The sequence below is a fragment of the Larimichthys crocea genome, chromosome II, assembly GCF_000972845.2.
Source record: "Larimichthys crocea isolate SSNF chromosome II, L_crocea_2.0, whole genome shotgun sequence".
Lineage (NCBI taxonomy): Eukaryota > Metazoa > Chordata > Actinopteri > Sciaenidae > Larimichthys > Larimichthys crocea.
The window spans coordinates 4,560,689-4,582,633 of NC_040012.1; the positions used below are offsets into that span (position 1 = coordinate 4,560,689).

At 43.2% G+C, this 21,945-nt stretch overlaps 2 protein-coding genes across 2 annotated transcripts in view; both read left to right on the forward strand.

Annotated features, from left to right (window-relative positions):
- Positions 1–2,706, forward strand: part of LOC104926553 (protein FEV) — an 11,788-nt gene extending 9,082 nt beyond the window's left edge. The window contains exon 6 of the mRNA XM_027291077.1: positions 1,711–2,706. Coding sequence (XP_027146878.1) covers positions 1,711–2,015 — 305 coding nt within the window. The 3' untranslated portion in view covers positions 2,016–2,706. The remainder of the gene's footprint in view (positions 1–1,710) is intronic.
- A 719-nt stretch (positions 2,707–3,425) lies between these two features.
- Positions 3,426–21,945, forward strand: part of lig1 (ligase I, DNA, ATP-dependent) — a 41,247-nt gene continuing 22,727 nt past the window's right edge. Inside the window, exons 1-18 of the mRNA XM_019264904.2 lie at positions 3,426–3,709; positions 4,206–4,274; positions 5,116–5,284; positions 7,418–7,583; positions 8,921–9,058; positions 11,023–11,418; positions 11,576–11,684; positions 13,015–13,095; positions 14,266–14,322; positions 14,996–15,054; positions 15,413–15,526; positions 15,741–15,907; positions 16,290–16,366; positions 16,569–16,660; positions 17,890–17,989; positions 18,212–18,297; positions 19,067–19,182; positions 21,212–21,307. Of these exons, the coding sequence (XP_019120449.2) occupies positions 3,693–3,709; positions 4,206–4,274; positions 5,116–5,284; positions 7,418–7,583; positions 8,921–9,058; positions 11,023–11,418; positions 11,576–11,684; positions 13,015–13,095; positions 14,266–14,322; positions 14,996–15,054; positions 15,413–15,526; positions 15,741–15,907; positions 16,290–16,366; positions 16,569–16,660; positions 17,890–17,989; positions 18,212–18,297; positions 19,067–19,182; positions 21,212–21,307 (2,109 nt within the window). The 5' untranslated portion in view covers positions 3,426–3,692. The remainder of the gene's footprint in view (positions 3,710–4,205; positions 4,275–5,115; positions 5,285–7,417; positions 7,584–8,920; positions 9,059–11,022; positions 11,419–11,575; positions 11,685–13,014; positions 13,096–14,265; positions 14,323–14,995; positions 15,055–15,412; positions 15,527–15,740; positions 15,908–16,289; positions 16,367–16,568; positions 16,661–17,889; positions 17,990–18,211; positions 18,298–19,066; positions 19,183–21,211; positions 21,308–21,945) is intronic.

Consider the following 21,945-nt stretch of genomic DNA (forward strand, 5'->3'; position numbering starts at 1 on the left):
TTTGACATTTACAGCGGCAGAAGGATAATGAGCGTGGCTCGTTGTGTTTTTAATAGTTTTCAGACAACAAAAGGAGCTCCGTGGCACAGGTGAATAGGATCAGACTTCACCTGTTTGGATCATTAATCGTTTGCGTCCTCTTGATTGACTGAGTATTCAGTGACGTAGTAACTGCGGTCTCTGATCTCTGAAAGCTCTTCATCTACCTTTGCTGTTAAAATGCAAAAAGAGGACGGCCGGTGACTTTCACATCCTCTTTCATGTTCACTCACTTTGTCATCACATACATCCTACTTTGCACATTCAGCGTCAGGTAGAAACACTGCTTTTCCGCTGTTGTGTGATTTCTTGATTTCTTGTGCGAGGTAAAAAAATAATAATGCAGGAGCGTGTTCAGTCCTGACCTTGAAGATAAATTCTGCGGGGGGTTTCAAAATGAATAAATTCAAGCATCTGGGATGTGACTGTGGTATTTCTTTTGAGAGTCAACACCAAAAACAACTCTACTACTACTACTACTACTCCTGTGCACCTTGAATACTGTGATAGTCAGGTTTATTATTCAGTGTATTGAGTTACTGATCAATTGTGCAGCTGGTGATTAATAAAATATGATAATATAATAAGTTATAAAACAAAGAAAAGGAATTTTAAAACTTCAGCCACATCTCAGTCTTCCTGCAGGGGAAGACAGTCAGTTTAAATTTTTTTTTCCTGTTTTTGTTCTTTTTATTTTATTATTTTTTGACTTTAACTTGATTCAAAGGCAGGCGCGGATCGGAGGCACAAATAAAGATAATTTACCGTTTAGCAACTCAAAACCACTGAATAAACCTAAAGAAAGGTAAACAGTGTGTAGTTTGTAGTGTGTAATGTGTGCAAGATGATAAATAACCCAGAGGACCATCACAGGCATATTTAATGCATCCTGGAAAAGAGTTTTATTATATGATTATTGATAATCACACGTCTCAGTAGGCATCATGCAGTGGTGGAATGTAACTAAATACATTGACTCGAGTACTGTTGAGGTTTATTTCATGCCACTTTGTACTTCTACTTCACTACAAGGACGTGATGCAGTTTTTTACGTCTCTATAATGATTCAACGGATTCAGTTACTTTAGTGCACGAGTGAAAACTAAAAACAAGCAGTTGATTCCTCAGTTGGCAGACTATTTGATCATCATCGTTCAAATCATTTTGTAATTTTTTTATTGGAAACTTCTCTTTTGATTTTTTTTTATTGTGCAGTAAGAGTTCACAGCGGACATCGTGAATACACTATGAGTTTAAGAAAAACAAACCATAAAAAGGAGATTTCACATCATCAAATGTGAAAATCTGCTATTTATTTTTTTAATAATTTTGAGGTTTCAACTGTTGGTTATTAACAAAACAAGTGTTATTAAAGTGTCACTTTAATAACGCTGTGTTTAAAACCATCTGTCATCAGATTGATCCATAATTAAAACATTCATTAGTTTGTAGTGTAAAATTCAAAAATGAGCTCCACCTCAACCAACAATAAAATCCTGCTTTTACATGAATGCATGAGTTATAAAATATGCACTGGGTACTTTTACTTTAAATACTTTAAGTACATTTCCTGATTATACTTCTAGTTAAGTTACATCTTTTACTTGTAGTGGAGTACTTTTACAGTGTGATATTAGTATTTCCAGCTTCTCTCTCTGTGTTTCCTGACAGCGGTCCAGCCGGTCCCTTCTTACCCCCTCTTACTCCCGTGCTGCCTCCCTAAGCCCGTCCCGACTCCCCGCGCTCTCCACGGCCACTTTCCCTTCATCTCCACCCCCGGACGCCCGGGAGCCAACCTGAGGGAGCTGAGGGAGTCGGCCCTCCACGTCAGCGCTAACGGCTGGCCGCACAAGAGCCCCGTCGGGTGGGATTTGAACCACATCAGCCGAAGCCTGTTTGGTGGAGTGAAGCAGACTGAAAGTCAAGGAGAGGAGAGGAGAGCGGGGAGTGATGCACAGATGGGGGAGAGGGAGTGAGGACGGGGAACAAACTATAACAGATGGACTGCTTTCCCTCCTCAAATCTCTCAAATAGGCTCGTTGTACAGTAGTTTATCATTCCCAGCCTGTGATACACAGACTTTGTATTTATTCATTTGGACCATGATGTGTGTGTTTTATTTTTTTTTGATAGAAATATTGAAGAAGCTGCTTTTCTTTTGTCAGCTCTTCATGCCACACTAGGGGAACTGCACTTGTAAACAATTAACAACATGGCACTTGTGTTTGAGTAAATAAAGCAGTGCACTCAACTTACATTATTCAGCTGTTTGTCTTGCATTCCTCGCCCTCCTCCTCCGGGGCTTCATGAAAATAATAAGAGTCGCATCAATGATGCACACAAACAGGCACTGTGAAATTTTCATGAAAGCAGCTTTCATGTCTTCTTCTTCTTCTTCTGCAGCATCAGGACCAGCTCTTACCACCCCGACACAGCAGGGGGCAGCTGCAGCTTTGGTAGCCGCTAAACTTTTCACTGCTTTTCCCGGGAGAGAGTCAGAGCTGGGTAAAAACACTAAAGAGGTGTCACTCCGGGTTATTTTCCGGGTACCCTGAATCCAGTTCAGTGGGGAAGCTGCAAGCAAGGGTTAACTTTTATATGTTTGTTGTTATTGTTTCAAATAAATATATTTGTATCATAAAATTCAGTTAAAATTCAAACGGTCAAGCCAGGGCGAGCCTGACCGCTTGAATTTTCACCAGTTGTTTTTGTTGTTGAGAATTTTAATTTAACTTTTGTATTATAGTTTCTCAACAGTTACTTGTTTGTTTTAATTTGTTTACTTGTTTGCGAGCACTTTTTATTTAAATTTTTTCTGAAAAAAAAAAATTAGTTCTAATTCTGTCCTGGGTTTTAACTGTTTAATAATAAAAAAGGAAACATCACAAAAAAACACTTAAGGTACTGTACTGTTAAAATTCAAACGGTCAAGCGCGAGCCTCTATTTCTGACCGTTATAGTTCAAACGGTCAAGCGCGAGCCTCTATTTCTGACCGTTAGAGTTCAAACGGTCAAGCGCGAGCCTCTATTTCTGACCGTTAGAATTCAAACAGTCAAGCGCGAGCCTCTATTTCAGACCGTTAAAATTCAAACGGTCAAGTCAGCGCGAGCCTCTATTTCTGACCGTTTGAATTCTAACGGTCAAGCGCGACCGTTAGAATTCAAACCGTTACAATTCAAACGGTCAAGCGCGAGCCTCGTTTTCTGACCGTTAAAACTTAAACGGTCAGGCGCGAGCCTCTATTTCTGACCGTTAAAATTCAAACGGTCAGGCGCGAGCCTCTATTTCTGACCGTTAAAATTCAAACGGTCAAGCGCGAGCCTCTATTTCTGACCGTTAGAATTCTAACGGTCAAGCGCGACCGTTAGAATTCTAACCGTTAAAATTCAAACGGTCAGGCGCGAGCCTCTATCTATCCTAACGGCCGAGCCTCAGCTCAGATTTTTAGCTAACGCGTGACAGCTCTTCTTCTTTTGACGATCTCCGGCTGGGGGGTGTCATTTTGGCGCCGAATATTTCAACTATTTTATCACCCTGCAGCGCGGGAAGTCTGTGTGTTTGTGTGTGTGTGTGTTGGACTGTGTGCGCCATCATTCATAACTTTACTTTAGTCTTTAACTGAGCAGCAGGTGAAGGAAGAGTTAACGACAACATGCAGCGGAGCATCGCGTGAGTACACGGTGGAGAAGTTTCTGTTTAGCTCGCTGTCGGTGTTGACGTTAGCTCGGTTGGTGTCTGTATCCGTGTCAACATGAACTAACAACGTGATGTGACGTGAGTTGTGTATTAAAGGTGTTGTTAACGCGTCTACCGGAGCGTGTAACGTGAGCTAGCTGACGTTATTTCACGTTAAACAGACCGACTGTGAGTTAGCGTTAGCTTCCGTCAGTTAGTCTGGACTCACTTTGTCAGATCAATGTGTGTGTGTGTGTGTGTGTGTGTGTGTGTGTGTGTGTGTGTGTGTGTGTGTGTGTTATCTGTTTAAAAACAACTATAACATCTGTAGTAGTTACATGAGGCTGCTAAGTTAAAGCTAAGGCAGCAATCAAAGACTCAGCTACTAACTAACCTAAAGTTACACACAGGTCAGGGGTGTGTGTGTGTGTGTGTGTGTGTGTGTGTTTAATGGCTGTATATAAATGAACTGTGCTCCTCCCTCCATCAGATCCTTCTTTCAGCCCAAGAACAAGGACAACAACATCCAGAAGAAAAGTGCAGATGCACCAGTGAAGAAGTAAGATTTCTCTCCTCTGCCACACAGAGCGGGAGATTATTAAGTGTCTGTATGTTTGCAAAGGTTTGCTCCACATATTTGGATATTGTGTGCAAGATTCTGGATGCAATTGGTCAACATCTGTTATGTGCAACTTATTTGTTTCTATTTGTGGCTTTCTGTTTATAGATTATAACTCACTTGCACTGTCTTGATATTTTGTGTTTGCGCTGCAGCTCTCTCCCTAGAAACAGTCAAAGCTCGATCTTGGCTCAGGTGTACAGATCTCCGTCCTGTCGCTACAAAAGTTCCCGTCAGATGAAGAAGAAGATCTATAGCACAAAATGTACATTAGCACAGAGTTTATAGCTGCTGGTTCTTCAAGTCTGATGCCAATCACGACAGAGAACAGCTGTCAAGTTGACAAATAAATACCTGCATTTGTAAGACAGACACATATATTGAATCTGTCTGGGGAGAATAATAAATCTTGAGCTAATATTCAAACATATTTCTGACAGTTAAAGTATGGCCAGTTATCTTAAAATCACAGATCTGCCATCAGTAAAACTTGTGGCCAATAGTTCTCAAAAAAGCCGATAACTCATGTTTCTCATCTCTGAGCTGCTTTGACGATAACGTTCGTTATCTCATGATGAAATCATCTTTAAACTCTTCATGTAATGATACTTTCATCATTGCTTTGACCTCTGTGACCCTCGCCTTCATATTTCTCAGTCTCTTCATGCTTTTGCAGTTGAATTTATCCTCTTTAAATACATAATATTACACCTGTGCTTCTTGAGTCTTGTGGCTTTATTATTTGAGTTTCGTGCTGTCTTACACGTGTGCTCGTCCCCAGGCCTGCCAAAAGCCCCCTCAAGGTGCAGAACGGCGTCCAGGAACCCGATTCGCCCATCAAGAAGGTCGCGAAACGCAGCCGTCAGATTCTGGACAGCGACGACGACGAGGCGCCGCCGGCCGTTAAAGAACAAGTCGCCACCAAGGGGCAGGGAGACAAAGCAGAGAAGGTAAACGGCGCCTCACGTTTCCTGATTCAGGCGCAGGAGTCTGTGAACGAACAGTGACATTTGTGCATAAAAAATCATCAAATTGACAGTTTCACGGGAAGTTATTGTGATCGAAACACAAAGCAGACTGCTTTTATATAATGAAAGTCTGATGTTCTAATTATAAGAGCGCAGTCACGAGCACATTGCGAGTCATTAAAGCAGCATGGAACCCATCAAATCTTCTAACCTGCACAAGCCCAATATAACGCGACTGTTGGAGCTCCTGTAGGCGTATCAGCGTCTATTGTTTATTCAGTGGCTGGAAAATCACTGCCGCACAAAGGCGCAGTAATTGTACGGTGAATCACCGCGTTGAATGCGTTCGTCAATAAGCCACATAATGAAAAGACCTGATTATCGACTCTGGCTGTCGCTCAACCACCTGTTGTTTGGTAAACACTTCTCTGAACGGCCCCCCTTCATTTCCTTTGTAACACGTCCGAAATTATTAATAATTTGCTCATTGAGTGAAGAGATTAGTGACGGATACATTGTGTGTGTCAGCAGGACGCACTCAGCATCACGTTCACATGGTTATTATGCATTTTTATGATTAGGTGCTGATATTAATATTATACATGCACTCTTGTTCCGCTGGCCACACCTGAGATCAAAACAAGTTAGCAACTAATTATTATGGTGTTATTATTTTCATCTTTTGTTTGGGATTAATTGTGAATGATGCCAATCACAAAAGGAAGCTGGAAGTTTCCAGATCAAGCCAGAGAGCACGTCGCTCGATAAACAATCGATTATCAGTTGCTGTCGATTGATTTTCTGGCGGTCGATAAAGCAGCAGATTAAAAATCAACATTTCTGTCACAGCTTTCACTTAAAAGGAGAAGGAAACAACCCCCCACAGCTCATCAGACGAGCTGAAACAACAGAAGCTGTCACTGCATCATGAAGTCGATGTTATTTAACACTCTGGGTTCTCCAATAAAGTCGACTCTGTTTATCATGTACAGCATGGTTACAGCATATACGGAGCTGTACACGGCCATTCAAGCCCCACCGGTCCTGCCGTGGTCCAAGAATGGAGAATCCAGTTGATTTTCAAAATAAAACACCCCAAGCAAACTACCGGGCGGTTCAAATCCCGCATCGGACGGCCATTTACTGCGTGTCACTCCCCCTCTCTCTGCCCCCTCCTTCCTGTCTATCTTCAGCTGTACTATCAATAAAGGCATAAAAGGCCAAAAAGAAAATCTTTAAAAAGAAAAGAAAAAAGAAAAGAAACATAAACCAAGAAAATGAGTCGAGGACGGCGCAAAACAGCGCCATGGCCACGATGTGACGGAGGCGTGGCCGGTGGTGTTTTGGCGTTGGAGTAGCAGAAGCTGGAGGTTTTATCTGAACCTTTTAGTTCTGTTTTGGCTCATTTGTATATTTTCAAACTAGTTTTTCTGATCTCAATCGTAGTATGTGGCTCTCGGGTGTTACAACCTGGTGGAAGAAGTGTCCTTTTGTAGCTGGTAGTTTATTTGTTATTGTGAGAATAGATCAGCATCAGTTTGTGTATATTTTATCACATTCCCTGTGTTCCTTTTTGTTCCTTTTACCCCGTGGCAGCTGCAGAAGCACCCTCTGATGTAAACGTGCCCCTGTTTGGGAGTCGCCTTCTAACAAACTACACACACTTTATATCCACTGTTTGTGTTGCAGTGCTCAGCTGGTACTGCACAGTTATAAATAAGTCTCAGTTCATGCAAGAACAGCCGTACAGCATGATTAATCGGGGAATATTGAGACGTTTCATGCACAGCACAGGCCTCAAGTCAACGCTGACTTTTAGAAGTGGTTGCCAGCGTCCGTGCTTTCACCGCTTCTTGCCTCCTCCTGATTTTTATTTTCCTTCCTCTCTAAACGACGCGCTCCATTGAACAACAGACTTGTTTCCTCACTGATGGAGGTGTGTGTCGTTCAGGGTTTCGCACTATTGTTTCCCCACCCCTCCTAAAACACTGAGATACTTTCCCTCATAGATCGTGTCGAGCTTTCTGCCTCTCTGTAAAGACAGAAGATGCCACAATGAGGTTGTTTTTAAACCGCACAATCAGAGGCAGCAAAAACTTGTGTTGTCTTTTTCAGAAGGACGATGTGTTTAAGGCAGTTCCCACCCCGCTGTCTCCTCCACCAGCCCCGGCCACCCCTGTAACGCCCGCCACTCCGGCCACCCCGGCCTCTTCGGCTTCACCTGGGACCCCCAGCACCCCCAACTCCATCTCCCCGTCTGGGATTGTTAAACGCAAGACCGGTCAGATTTTCTTTCTTTCTTTGTTTCCTCTGCTCTGAATCTGTCGTCCTCGAGTTGTTCTGGAAAAGTTGCAGCACTTTTGAACCTTGACACCATCCGAGGATTGATGGCGCTTCTTCTGCCTCCGGCGATTTTTACTTGATTACTTGTTAGCAGGAGCCTAATGGCTCCAAATGCTCATTATTTCACAACGAGGAGGGGGAAAACAAGACATTCATCACAAAGTGCACGCACGAGAAGTTTGTTCACCAACAAAAAACAGCGACGCACACACTCAACCCCGTTGTTTCATTTATATCTCTCGACTCTCCAGACGGGTCTCAACCAAGAGTACACACTCTTTGAGCCCGTGTCATTACGTTTCTGCATGTATCTGCATCGTGATAGTAATATCATCGCTGAGTGAGCGTCGATGGAACCAGCGGAGCAAGTCGTCTTATTATTGTATTATTATTGTCAGTGTTCTTTTTTTGTTTGCTGGCCTTTTGTAACTTTATAAAAAATGTAAAGTGATTTATTATTCTATAGCTGCAGACTGTACATGACAGCCGGAATATTTCACACACGCACGAGCTGATGCGGCCTCACACGTTCATTATTATACGTGTTAACGACGTCGATCCACATGAAAGAGAATGTCCAAGTGATTTTTTTTAAAGCGGCATTTGTATTTTCATGTCAGGTAGGATTTTCAATAGAGATTTTTTTTGTAAGCCACTTAGAGTAACACAGTTTTCTGGCATCGCAGCTTTGTTTTCATTTGGGACGCACATCCGCTCGCTCACTTTTGTTTCCTTGAGCAGGAAAGAAGCCGTCTCATTCTCTTTTCATCTTCCCGTTCTGTTTCCGTTTGATGGCTGCAGTGTTTGCTTCCATCAACCACTGGAGAAAACATTCGAGCAGCACTCTAATTTGACCAGAAATTGCATTCTTAATGTGCTGGGTTAATGCTTTCATTATAATATCGACAAGAAAGGAGGAAAAAAACATTAGCGGTGCTACCTGTGATGGAACCCTAACAAGGACAAAAAAAAAAAAAACGTAGGCGGATGTGGAACCGAAACTGGAATTACCCTCGGGCACCAACGCTGCATAAAATTACACAGGAACCTTAAGCTGCTGTGCTGCGTGATATCTTTCAGGATGGAATTAGTGTTTTCATTAGCAAAGTGCGTATTCTCGCCCTACATCCGCAATAAGAGAGCAGACTCATCTCGTTTTCAGCTCCACGTTTGATCATGATGTGATTTCAGTTTGGATGCCTCTCACTATTTTTTTCTTCTTCTTCTCCTCCTGCCTCCTTTTTTAATTTAACACCTTTCCCCCGCCGTGTGCAGCGAGGAAGACGTTCCCGAAGAGGAAGCTCAACGAGAGCATGAGCGGCAGCGAGAGTCAGAAGGATGAGGCCGAGGCCAAGGAGGCGCAGGGTCAGCAAAAGAAACGACCCCGTGTGGAGAGCGGCGGCAGCAGCCCAGGTACGCCTTCACCTCTGCTGCGGGGTCTGATAACAGAGTGCAGCCTCCAGCACGGGGGCCGGGAGCTCTGTGTGAATGGAAGATGAAGTTGGTGCACAAATATGTTGGATGCATGGGCAGATATTTTTACAATATCAATACACTTCTTGTCCCATCAGCATAATTCCTCCATCACTGCAGCACTCGTACAATCCAGTACAAGGCCTATGTGGTGGGTTTAAGTCTGTGTGGTGTGTAATGGACAAAGACCACACTGCCTGGACTGTCTGTGAGCTAGTTTATTACAACTTAACTTTGCTGCATTTGTAGAAAAACAAAGAGTTCACAGGCTCGCTCTCTCTCATAAATTCTTTCTGTGCCTTTCAGAAAAAAGTTCAGAGCAAAGAAGAAAATGAAACCTTTGATAAACATCATGTTGAACGTGGAGCGTTCCCGTTTTATATGAAAGTTTATAAATTCTACATTAAAACATGTTTACTATATTTCCCATGAGAGTAAACACATTTATTTGGAAAGCACAGATATGGAAGATGGAAATATGTAACCTTCAAGTCATCCATATAGGACTTTATGAAATATAAATAATTGTCTCCATCATTAAAAATGATCCTTGAACTGACACGCAGGTAAAAAGTACCTGCATGTCAGCACAGACGCTCGTCTGATGTTTCTCATGAAAGCACACACACACACACACGCTCTGATGGCATCTTGTTTTCGGCGTCACGTTTTGATGTGCATCATCTTGACAGAACAGCAGCATTATTATCACATTCACACCCCAAATTAATCCCAGCTACCGAACCTCGACTGCTTCTTTTGTCAATATTGCACATCTGCTGTGAGCTGCGGGCATCAGCAGAGGCTGAAACTGTTACTTAGTTAGGCAACAGAAGATTTATCTGCAATCGATTTTAATAAGCGGTTGTTTAAAAAGTTGTTAATAATTGTTAGAAATGCCCTCTTTGATTCCAGCATCTCAAATCTGAGGATTTGTTGTTTTTCCTTTTTTGTTAAGTTGTGAATTAACAAGATTTGGACCGCAGGTCAGACAAAAACCAACAATTAGCAGATGGGAAGTTGTCAGAGAAACAGTAAATGCATTCATAGAAAATAATAGATGAATGAAAAAATTGTTAGTTGTAGCCCTAACGTCAAACGACACGAAAGAAAGTCGGCTCTCGTCAGTCATCGCTTCTGATTATAATTATAAACTTGCTGCTGTTTAATCGTCCTTTTAAGATGCCAAACATTTCTGTTTTGTTCTAAAAATGTAGTTGTGAATGGAAAAAGTTGAACTTCAAAGCCAGCTGTAGAAACTCTCATTCTCTCTTTGTTTTGTTTGTAACTTTTGCCCTAAACAACTAATGTGAACCCACATTTACATCATCCATCCGATCTACATCCATCTCCTCACTTTGGCTCTGCGTAATCTGTTTGCCTGCGTCTCTTACATGGTGCAAAATTAGAGTGATGACTGTGCAAAAGCAGGCCGGCGAAATTATTGAGTTTCCCCAGAGTCAGCACCTCTAAACTTGGTGAGTTTTTTTTTTTTTTTTTTTTTTTTAAGTGGTATGTGTACCTGCAGCAGCATAGAAGACAGGAAAATGGCCCCTATCTTTTCTAAAATTGGGTGGTAAAGTACCAAAAGTAACTGGATTCCCCAGTCACTTCAACTTGTGGATGAGAAAATTAAAGTTTCATATCTGGCTCGTCACTCAGCCGGTGTCATGACCTCGGCTCTGTCCGCCGGGGCTCGATGCTACAAGTTTGTCAGTAGTAATTTCTCCTCTCCCTGACTATCTTGGGTGAAACTTGAAAAAAATATAACCTGCGGCATTTACTGAAAAGGGCTGTTAGGTCTTCAAACATGGGCTCTCAAACAAACTGGGTCGCCCTCAGTCAACCTGCTGGCATTTATCTCTTCAGTGACTCCTCTCCCTTTTCTGTCTCGCCCTCTGTAGGGAACCCCGGTGAACCCATGGAGGAGGGAGCAAAGGAAGAAGCAGTTGAAAAGGCTGTGACCGAGGCCAACGGCCCAGATGAGGAGGTGGAGAGCGAGAAGAAAGAGGAAGGCGAGAAGACCAGGGAGGATGATGAGGAGGAGGAGGAGGAGCAGGTGGAGAGAAAGGGCTCTGATGAGAAAGAAAAGAAATCTGAGGGGGCGATGAAGAAGAATGAAGCAAAGGAGAAGACGGATGATGAGAAAGGGCCTGCTGTTGCCAAAGAGGAGGTGGTTGAAAAGGACACGCGCGAAGGAGAAGAGAGCCCAAAAAGTCAAACGGCGAGAAAGCAGAAAGAAGCAAAAGAGCAGAAAGATAAGGAGCCGCCCAAGAAAGCGCCCATCAGCAGTTTCTTTGGTGAGGAGGAATTTGCATAGCTCTGTGCTTGCACAAAAAAAAAAAATGTGTCGGTAAATGTGCTATGCTTTTATCAGTTAGGAAAGACAGCAAAATATTGTTCTGCCCCAACCTCTGCTACATGCTCACCTCATTTTTTTTATTTTTTTTTCAAAAGCTCCCAGGAAAGCTGTAGTGAAGACAGAGAAACCAGAGAAAAGCGAAGGCGAGAAAAAGACGAGTGCAGAGAGGAAAACTTCAGCGGAGGACAGCAAAGACACCAAAGGGTAAGACGAAGAACAGCGGGAAGTTAGAGACTACTCAGGCCGGCCTTCTCTGGTCTAAGTCTCACTGTCCCCCTAAGCTTGACCTCTGACCCTTTGGTAAACACATGCTTGTGAGGTGAAGTAGCGCTGTTTTAATCATTGACTACCTCCTTATGTTATATCATGTCTGCACCCTTTAAAAGTCCAGTGTGTAAGACAGAAAATATTCAACTCTCCAAGTACCACCATCATGACTCGTGTTTAAAACTCTAGCAGCATACACAGGCTGACTTTATTCAGCTACGGTCAATCCAATTTGATTCCTAATAATAAGATTATTTATCGAACTGAACCGGGTTCAAGAACCAGAACTAACTTGGTTGAAAAGGGGGCGCTCCTGATCCGCACTTCACATTTCCCAGTTTGAGCCATGATTAGTCATAACAGTCATATTTTAGCTCACCTCATAGTTTATTTGGATAAGAAAACGTCATATATTATGATCGTATAATGTTTTAATCTATATGTTCCACGTACCACTGGAGTGCGGTCGCGTACCACAGTTTGAGAACCGGTGATTTAGGTGCTCTATTTACAGACAGAGTACTGCAGAAATATAATATAATATGCATAACTGTGCTTTCATTGTAGTGTATTATGGCCGTAAAAGATGACTCATCATGTTTTTGACTGATCCTTTCAGCCGAAATGGACATTGCTGCTCCATCATGCTAGGAGGCACTGTTCCTTTAAGCCAATCAGTTTCTCTACGTATTGTTATTACCTCTGCTCTGTAAATAAATAACATGTAAATAAACCTGCAGCAGTGTATCACTGCTTTGTCATGGTCACTATTCCAGCCACAAACTGTTTTGAGCTGGAGAAGTGAGGAAACGCATTTTTAATGTGCCTCGTTTGTGACAATGTCGAAGTGACAGGAGTCGCATACAAAAGAAGATTCCCGTCTATACCGTGTCTCCTCGTAATGAATTCAGCCGATGATATTCTGTTCAACTAGTTTTGTGCACCTTGTTTGAGGCAAAGAAAAAGTAACGTATCGTGCATATATACTGCAAGATATGCATAACTGCCTAACTACCCTAATCAGTGTTTGGTGCAGGAATAAATTATCATAACATTGTTGACGTGCAAAAACGCTTTTCTATGAAATAAGTTTTTGAACTTGACTGTAGTTAAACTTCTTCCAGCGAAGCTTTCAAAGTATCTTCCAAAACAGTCATTACATTTCAAAGAGATCTGCGTTTGGCTTCAGGGACTGTAACAGATCTGTCACCATCATTCAGCTCGACTCCTAATTTGCTCTTTTTCTTCTTGTTGTGTTCTTCCTCAGTGAGTCAGGACAAACAGACTACAATCCAGCCAGGCCCAACTACCATCCTGTGGACCATGCCTGCTGGAAGCAGGGCCAAAAGTAAGTCCTGCCCACTCGCACTCGGCCCACTCACCTCTCATCTCGGCAGCCTTATGCAGGAATAGGAACTCGAAGTCCAGCTTACTTCGTGGGCAGTTGATTTTTTGACAAATTGTTTGATTTATAAGATGTCAGAGAACTTACAATTTCTCAAAGCCAGTGTCTCGTGTTGTCCAAGCAACAGTCTATGACCGAAAAATAATCAGTTTACTGTCAGAACAAATTGCCGAAAAGCAGCAAATGTGCACAGCTGAGGATCTGGAACGAGACGACGTTTGGCATTTTCTTTTTAAAAATGAATCTCCATCTTTTTCTCAGCCAATATTTATTTTCACTCTTTACTCCTGACAGTCAAACAAAAGCAAAAAAAAGATCCCCAAACCAATAAATTCTGAAACAGTCACCGAGATTTAAGATCAAAAAGGTTTTCTCCCAACAGTGCTGATAATCATATTTATATAGTGTTTTTTTTTTATTCTCACCTTGAAGCCAAACTGTCGTAGAAACCAGCTTGTTTTTTTTTTTCCTCTGTGCAAGTCAAACTTTAAGAAACTCTGAGGGAATTAATTTTTCAGACCGGAGAAGAGCTCTGACTCGGTAATGTGGGAGTCATGGAAAAATCATGGAATTCTACATCAAGGCCGCGGTGCTGCTTTAGATCGGGCTCCGACTCGGGTCAACTACTGTGCATGTCACGTTGGGAGAAAAGTCGCAAAATTTCTCTGTAATTAATTAAACAGGAGCACATTTTTTGCAGGTTCTCTCATATTGAATATGTAAAAACATATTTAATATGAGAGAACCTGCAAAACGAATGCTGATGGTGATTTGATTTATTTCTAAGACTGTTCAGCATGTTTTAAAACTCTCATGACTCAATAGAAAATTCTCTTTTCATCCTGTTTGCCCCGCTGCCTCCCCTCATATGAGGTCTAATACATAATTTTTTCCCCCCCATATCAAACACGGTTGTAAGGACACCGTTTTCCCACCATGGCAGCTCTAACCTTTGTCCTCCCTGCTGTTGCTTTCACGGAGTTTTGATAACACAGAATCAAAGCTCCAGCGCTCGTTCTACTGTCGCCGTTAATTGCTCGTCGCTCCGAGCAGCTGAGTCAGGCGTTTAAGCCGTGAATGCCGCCCGCTAACTACATGTTCATCACTCTCCAGAGTGCCGTACTTGGCTGTGGCTCGCACCTTTGAGAAGATTGAAGAGGACTCTGGCAGGTAAGTGCTCCATATGGAGGGACAAGGTGTTGTTTGTTTGTTTATTTATTTAAATTTATTTGCCTCCCAGAAGGAGAGAAGGACCATTTAGGAGAAAGTGCTGCTTGCTCGTTCAAATAGTAGTAAGTTTACAAAATTACCACTCGGCTTCGGCTAAGCTTCCTACTGGGAATTTCTGGAATATAATTAGAGAAGTGTGTTTCATTCGGGGAAAGTGAGGAAATTGGATTAATGTTCTGTGGAGGTTAGGGAACACAGAGAAACTCTACAATTGGGCCACTTTCTAGGAATGCTGAAGATGTTTTAACAACTTTTTTCATGGTCATTTTCTCTTGGAAACACGGCCGATGACTTATTTTTGAACCACAAAGTAACAAGAAGATTGTGTTTTTGTGAAGTGCGTGTGATTGTCCAGGTCTTGCCCGACATCACCTTCAGACGTTCTTTTTATTTTATTTTTAAGGGTATTGAATGACAAACTTCCCGGTGATGACGCGTGTTTCTCTTTCATCCCCCCCGCGCTCTGCACCTGATGTATAGCGTTTCATATTCCATTTCCGATTAAAACCTTCAGACAAATCTCATTTCCCGCCTCCCAGTATTTACAGGATGGCTTTAAAATTCGTTTAACTCGCCTTCCTTGTCTCAAAGCGATCCCATTGTCATTTTCCAGGCTGAGAAACATCGAGACGCTGTCGAACCTGTTTCGCTCCGTGCTGCTGCTCTCTCCAGGTAAATGGTATTTTATCTCTCCCATAATGCATGCTGATGTAGCTACACAGGCAGCTGGCTGCCAGCCACTCTATCAAGAAGATGATGATGAAGCCAGGTTGCACATAAAAGTGGGAGGATGACTCAGTTCATTGATGTGTGTGTGTGTGTGTGTGTGTGTGTGTGTGTGTTTTTGATGGTGTGCCTGTGCCTCTCATTGGCTGCTCTGTGAGTGAATGTGGTCATGTGAGTGTGTTTCTGTGTCTATGCTTGTGTCCTTGGTGTGTGTGTGTTGTTGGCATCTGTTTGTGTGTGTGTGTGTGTTATTGCCTTTGTATGTGCTCTATGTAATAAAATATTTGTGTGTGTTATTTTCCAGATGACCTGCTGTGCTGTGTGTATCTATGTTTGAACCAGCTGGGTCCTGCCCACCTGGGGATGGAGCTTGGCGTTGGCGAGACGGTGCTGATGAAAGCTGTTGCTCAAGCAACTGGTAATGGGCCGACACACACACACACACACACACACACACACACGCACGCACTTTAACCATCCTGTTGCACCAAAACACTTGTGCATTCTCAGTCTAACCACTAATGCCTTCCTTCTCCCGCTCATCAACCAGCGAGGCGACTGCTGTTTACCGTCTCGCTCTTGTTTCCAGGGCGACAATTGGACAAAATCAAGCGTCTCGCTCTTGTTTCCAGGGCGACAATTGGACAAAATCAAGGCAGAGGCGCAGGAGAAAGGCGATCTGGGCCTCGTGGCGGAGAGTTCCCGTAGCAACCAGCGCATGATGTTCCAACCGGCCAGTCTGACAGCAGGGGGCGTGTTCAGGAAATTGAAGGAAATTGCCGGCATGAGTGGGAACTCGGTGAGCAACAGAATAACATTTTCATTAAGGGAAAGCAAATGTTGTTTTCACTCCCTTCGCTCTCTCGGTATTAGGGTCAGGGAGGGAAAATAAAGGAAATGTTAATGTGATTGTGTATCGAACAAGAAATTATTAGTTTATTTGTCAACTTCAGAGGGAAGTGGGTAGTTTTTCAGCCCATCGAATGAGTCGTCACCTGGCTGAAATCTCTCAAGCAATTAGTTCCTTTTTTCCTTCTTCGTTGCTGCTGGCTCTTTTTTTTTTTTTTTTCACACTTTGGATTGAACATGGAGTTTGTACTCGCTAGTGACCTCAGTCTTTTTGCATTCTGTCTCCTCTCGCTCTTCCTCTGTGAATCTCAATTTCCTGCCGCCCGCCTCAGGCCATGAATAAGAAAATCGACATCATCAAAGGCCTCTTTGTGGCATGCCGCTTTTCCGAGGCCCGCTACATAGTCAGGTAAAATAACACTCTCTCTCTCACTCTCACACACACACACACAAACACACACACACACACACTCCTCCATGTATATAAAAACAAAGATATCGCAGTGTCTTCTTAACTTCTTGTGTGTGTGTTCAAGCGTGTAGCGTGTTGTCATGGGCAGTGGGTGCAAATGGGCACTGACAGCTGCTGGTCTTGTGGTTTTGATGGACAGGTCCCTGGCTGGGAAGCTGAGGATAGGCCTGGCTGAGCAGAGTGTCCTATCAGCACTGAGCCAGGCTGTGTGTCTGACCCCCCCTGGACAAGGTAATCTTGAATTTTAAAGGTCCAGAGTTTCTAAACAAAGTGTATCTTATGTATGTACCAAAGTTTTTGCTTGCTGTAATGAGTCTTTGTGTTCATACTTGCCATTAGGACGACTGTAAGTAATGATAGAGTTATTAACAATCAATTTCATACTAAGCTACGTTTGGAAAATATCCACTTAATTTGTCCAACTCAGACCTCCGTATTAGTTCCACATAAAACTTTGAGAATATGTTTTTGCAGGGATTGAGCTCTGTGGATTTTGTCCTCCAACTCCATTGGCAGACTTTTAAAAATGTTTTAATTTTAAATTGGCTGTATTAATGAGATGCTTCTGCACTCGTGTTATGATGGAATTATCCCTTATCAAATTTAAATAAAAACCCAGCTGGGAGGTCACATGGCAAGAGAGGAAGGTGCGGTGTTAGAGCAAGCAATAAAAAGCTGTTATTTATAGACCACTTATTAAAACGGCGTAAAAATATTCTTTGCATTCATTAGAACAGTTAGAAACATTTGTTCCCCTCCGAAACACGTTTAATTCAAAGAAAAAACTGCTTCGTCATCGGGCGCACAAAGTCGACATGTCGCCGGATTCGTCACCTTTTCTGGCCGATAGTTTTGTCGGCTTCTCTCTCAGAACAAACCCCGACCTGCTCTCACCAACTCTACCTACACCAAATTAAATAAATTAATCCTTGAACTTATTAGTATTCGTGGCTTACTCACGACTGGAGGTATGCTTTAATAAGAGTCGATTACACCAGAGGCACGGTAGGGAAATTTGCATTGATCTGTGGTCTGGTCTGGAAATGTTTTTTTCTTAACATTTTTATTTATTTAACCATTATTTAATCAGGCAGGTTAAATAAGAGCAAATTCTTTGTAGGGCTGAAGTGGATCATTACAATGAATAATTTAGATTGAATAAGTATTCAGTCATATTTTAAATTAATCACAATTATGAATGTTGAGCCGGGGAACAAAATAATTAATTTGGCTAAAGTTTCTACCATCTTAAGCATCTTAAACCACAGCGGGGCTGAAACTGCATTTTTAGGTTGATCCAGTACTGCAGAAGTCCTAACATTATTCTGTCTTGTATATTTCCTGGTTTCTTTGAAGTACCTCAGAACTTTCATCCAACAAATGTTCGGTCATACAAATGTTCAGACACATACATGGATCTGTTTGAAATGCATTTTTTCTCCCACCTCCTTCCCCCACAGAGTTCCCTCCAGCTGTGATCGACGCGGGGAAAGGGATGAGCACGGAGAGCAGGCGGGCCTGGATTGAAGAAAAGAGTCTCATTCTCAAACAGACTTACTGGTAACTGAAGCCTAAACAAACTCCCTCGTTTCACTCTGCAGCCTCTCCTCAGCACCACGACAATGCTTCACCCCCCCTTCTTCCCTTAAGCCCCGTCCCTCATTCCGCCTCACTCATTGTGCTCGCTTTCATTTTGGATGATATTGATTTTTCTTCTTTCTTTTTTTTGTTGTTGTTGTTTTTCTTCCCGAACACATCTCATCTCCCACTCACGCTGTCCAGCGAGATGCCCAATTACGACGTCCTCATCCCGGTTCTGCTGAAAGAGGGCATAGACGAGCTACCCAATCACTGCAAGCTCACTCCAGGTAAGCAGCCAGTCGGTACAGGGGGAAGTTTATACGCTCCAAAACGGTGACCGGTGTGTTTATTGATCCATTCGGTGGAGGTTAGTCAGTTATTTTAGTTGAGTCATTTATCACAGAAAGATAAGATACGACTAAACTAAGGATTAGCTCCCAATTACACTGCTGTCAAGCTATTTGTGATAAGGAGCATTGGCACCAAGGTGGGGAATTAATACAAGCTACCATCTGAACACGACTAAATTGGGAAACTAAATTGGCCCTTGTTGGTCAGTTAGATAAATCTAGCAGCTATTTTGGCAGGTAAACAGTCTCTATTCAGAGCGCCGCTCTGTTCTAAATGCAGGATGGTTTTCAGCACCAGTCTGTTTGGACAAAACGTTACTGTCCTGTCATATCTGGCTCCGTGCTCTTTAAGCTGCAATTAAAAGAATCAGTTTGGTGTATTTCATTCTCTCTGCTCCTCCGCGCCTCTTTAAGATCAACTTAGCAGCGCAGCCGAAGGGGACGTGAGTCAGACAACTTTAATATCGCAGCCAAATGAGAGTACAAACAAACAAACAAACTCATCTCAGCCGTGGCTTTGTCACAGACACAGTTGTGGGTGTGACTCGAACGCTCCGTCCTCGGAAGCGGCAAACTTCTCCTCACCGAACTCAGTTACTCAACTACTCTTGATTCATGAAAAATGCATGCCCGTGTATGTTTTTTGTTTGGATTGCTTTAGTGTCTTCAGCTTGTTTACTCACCCCGCATCTTCCGTCTCTCCCAGGCGTGCCGCTGAGGCCCATGTTGGCTCACCCGACCAAGGGTGTCGGCGAGGTGATGAAGAGGTTCGATGAGGCGGCGTTCACCTGCGAGTACAAATACGACGGAGAGCGTGCGCAGGTGGGGTTTGTGCGCACGTAGATGGCGAAGCGACAGAGTGCAACTGTTTGTTTGTCTGTCTTGCGTTTGGCACCGAACATATGCCTGCTGAATTTAGTATGCACATACCTCTCGGCTGTGTTCTATGAGCGTGAGGTATTGCTGCTCTGTAACTCTCACTGCTGTGTGTTCACTGGACTGTGTGCTCACATGCATGGTGTTTTAATACAGCGTGTGTGTGTTTGTGTGTGTGTTTGTGTGTGCATGTTCCTATTTTTTTAAGATAAACAGTAGTGCTGCTTTTGCCCTGGGCCTCCAGGCAGAGCAGACCACTTCGTTGTGGACAAGAGAGCGAGAGGAGGAGGAGGAGGAGGAGGAGGAGGGGGGTTGTGGGAGATGGAGAAAGTCTAGAGAGGATGAAGGCGAGACACATAAAAGGGGGTAGATGGACACGAAAACCAAGACACGAGGGGAGACGACAGTGGCACTGAGGAAATTTCGAGAGAGAGACCTAAAGAAACACAGCAAGAGAGAGATTGTAAAGTAAACCCCTGCAGCTGTATTGTTAATTTTGGACAGTCATGCCAATAAAGTGCCTTTGAACTGAGCTGAATTGAGAAGAAGGGAGATGAGCTGAAAAACAGAGAGAGAGAGAGAGAGGATGGAGACAGAGAGAGCCAGCCGCATGACGTCCTCCTCTCCCCCCTCTCTCTCTCTGTCTCTGGTCTCACTGCAGTGGACGTTACCGTGCACGACCAGCAGAGGGACTCATGATACACCGACCTGGTTAAACACTCCTGTGTTTGTGTGTGTATATGTGTGTATATTCTGTGAATAACCATAGCAGAGTGTGTTTCTGCATGAGTGGCATTCGGTGAATCAAAACATTTGTACATGTCCTCATGGAAGAAGCGCGTGCGTCTGATCAGTCGAGTAAGTGATTATTGTTGATGTCCATCGCTCAGGTCTATAAAAATGGAATAACACAACCGATTTTGTCACGTTAATGAAGTAGGAACATTAAAACTAGACGCACAATACAGTATGCATTAAGCAATGAAGAAGGACTCCTGAAAATCACATGGAGGATACAATCCACGTGAAGAAAGAAGAAAGGAATCAACATATAAGGAGAGGAATGAGACAAAACGGACTACAAGATGGTGACAACTAGTGTCTCATTGTTCATGTTATTAGTGAGCCAAAGCTTCAACTGGCCAGCCAAGATTTGGCCAAGTGTTAAGTTCTAAGAAACGCAAAAATGAGAAGGTATGATCCTCCGGAGAAGAGCGACAGAGGAGGAATCCAACAATGTATAGATACAGAACGACAGCATCAAGTAGAAGCATTGTAAACGTGAGAAATGTGGATCCTGGAACCTCCACCATTAAAACTGCCACTACGTGACTGTCACCCCTCCAGTCACAAGCGTTATACCAAATTAATAACACTTCTGTCTGCATGTACGAGGATGTCGTAGGGTTGTCGTTGACAGCACAACTCGTTTTTCAAGCAAAGACGCCAAAACATACAGCTCCTCAAACGTGACAGCTTCCTGCTTTTCTCTGGATAATCTGAAAGTGAGCTGAACACATTTGTGTTTTTAACAGTCTGTCACACAGAACAGGAGCAGCTCTGAAGATGTCAGAAGTGTATTTACGGTACACACAAACAATCGTTCCTGTCAGGTGTGGACAGTGAAATCCTCAGTGATTACCCACGTACCTCATGCAAGTCGTAAAAGAAAGGGAAGCTTTGATTGGTCGAGGTCCAACTGGTAGTCTGCCATGTCTTTGGGCCAAGTCACAGCAAGATTTTATGATGGTCTCAATAGATAAATCTGTTGTGTAATCTAATTTTGGTATATTGTGCACAGGGAGTGGATTTAATTTCACGGGTCTTTAATGTGTTTCACTGGGCAGCTCTACCTTCACTTGCATGCATTACGTCACTCATCCATCTGCTAGACTTAATTGTCAAATCAGATTTTTGTGAGTCTGAGTCTGTTTCATTTATTTTGTTTTCTGCTTGTTCCTATTCCTCCCTGCAGATTCACATTCTGGAGAGCGGAGAGGTTCGAATATTCAGCCGCAACCAGGAAGACAACACCACCAAATACCCAGATATCATCTCTCGCATTCCCAAGGTACAAACACTCGCACACACAGAAGCGCTGCAGCTCGGCCCCCCGGGAGAGAGAAGAGACTCTGTCTGAGCCGTGATTGTCAAATGAGGGCTTTTACAGTGGAGCGGATAACAACTGCACACATTTATCCTGCTCGCTCTGTCTTTTTATTTTGCCTCTTTCTCTCATCCTGTCACTCATCTGTCAGGTTTCCGTGTGCCCACTCCTCCTCTCTGCTTCTGTCTGTCTCCGTTTATTTGTTCCTTTGCCTCGCCCTTCTTTGTCCTCTTGTTTCCCCCCCTCAGCCACCGCCGACCATTAAACTTCTCTAATTTAGAGAGCAGGTCTACCAAGGCTGGAAAATGTAAATCAGCTCGTCGTGAAACTTCATCACTCTAACAGATGTTACAAACACCAGTCATTAAAATTAGAATCGCAGCTGTGGGTAAGCTCGCCAAATTAGGGAGCTACTGCTCGCGTGGGGAGAGAAAAAGAGCACCTGAAGCTTTGGCAGTTGGCCTGGGGGTTATCTGAGCGTGCTCACTACCTCGACTACCTGCTGAGTATGTTTTTCTGCTTTAGTAGGGATCTGCAATGAAGTCTCCACTCCCTCTCCTGCCTCACTCAACCGCTGTTGTTGTTTTTAAGACTTGTGTCAA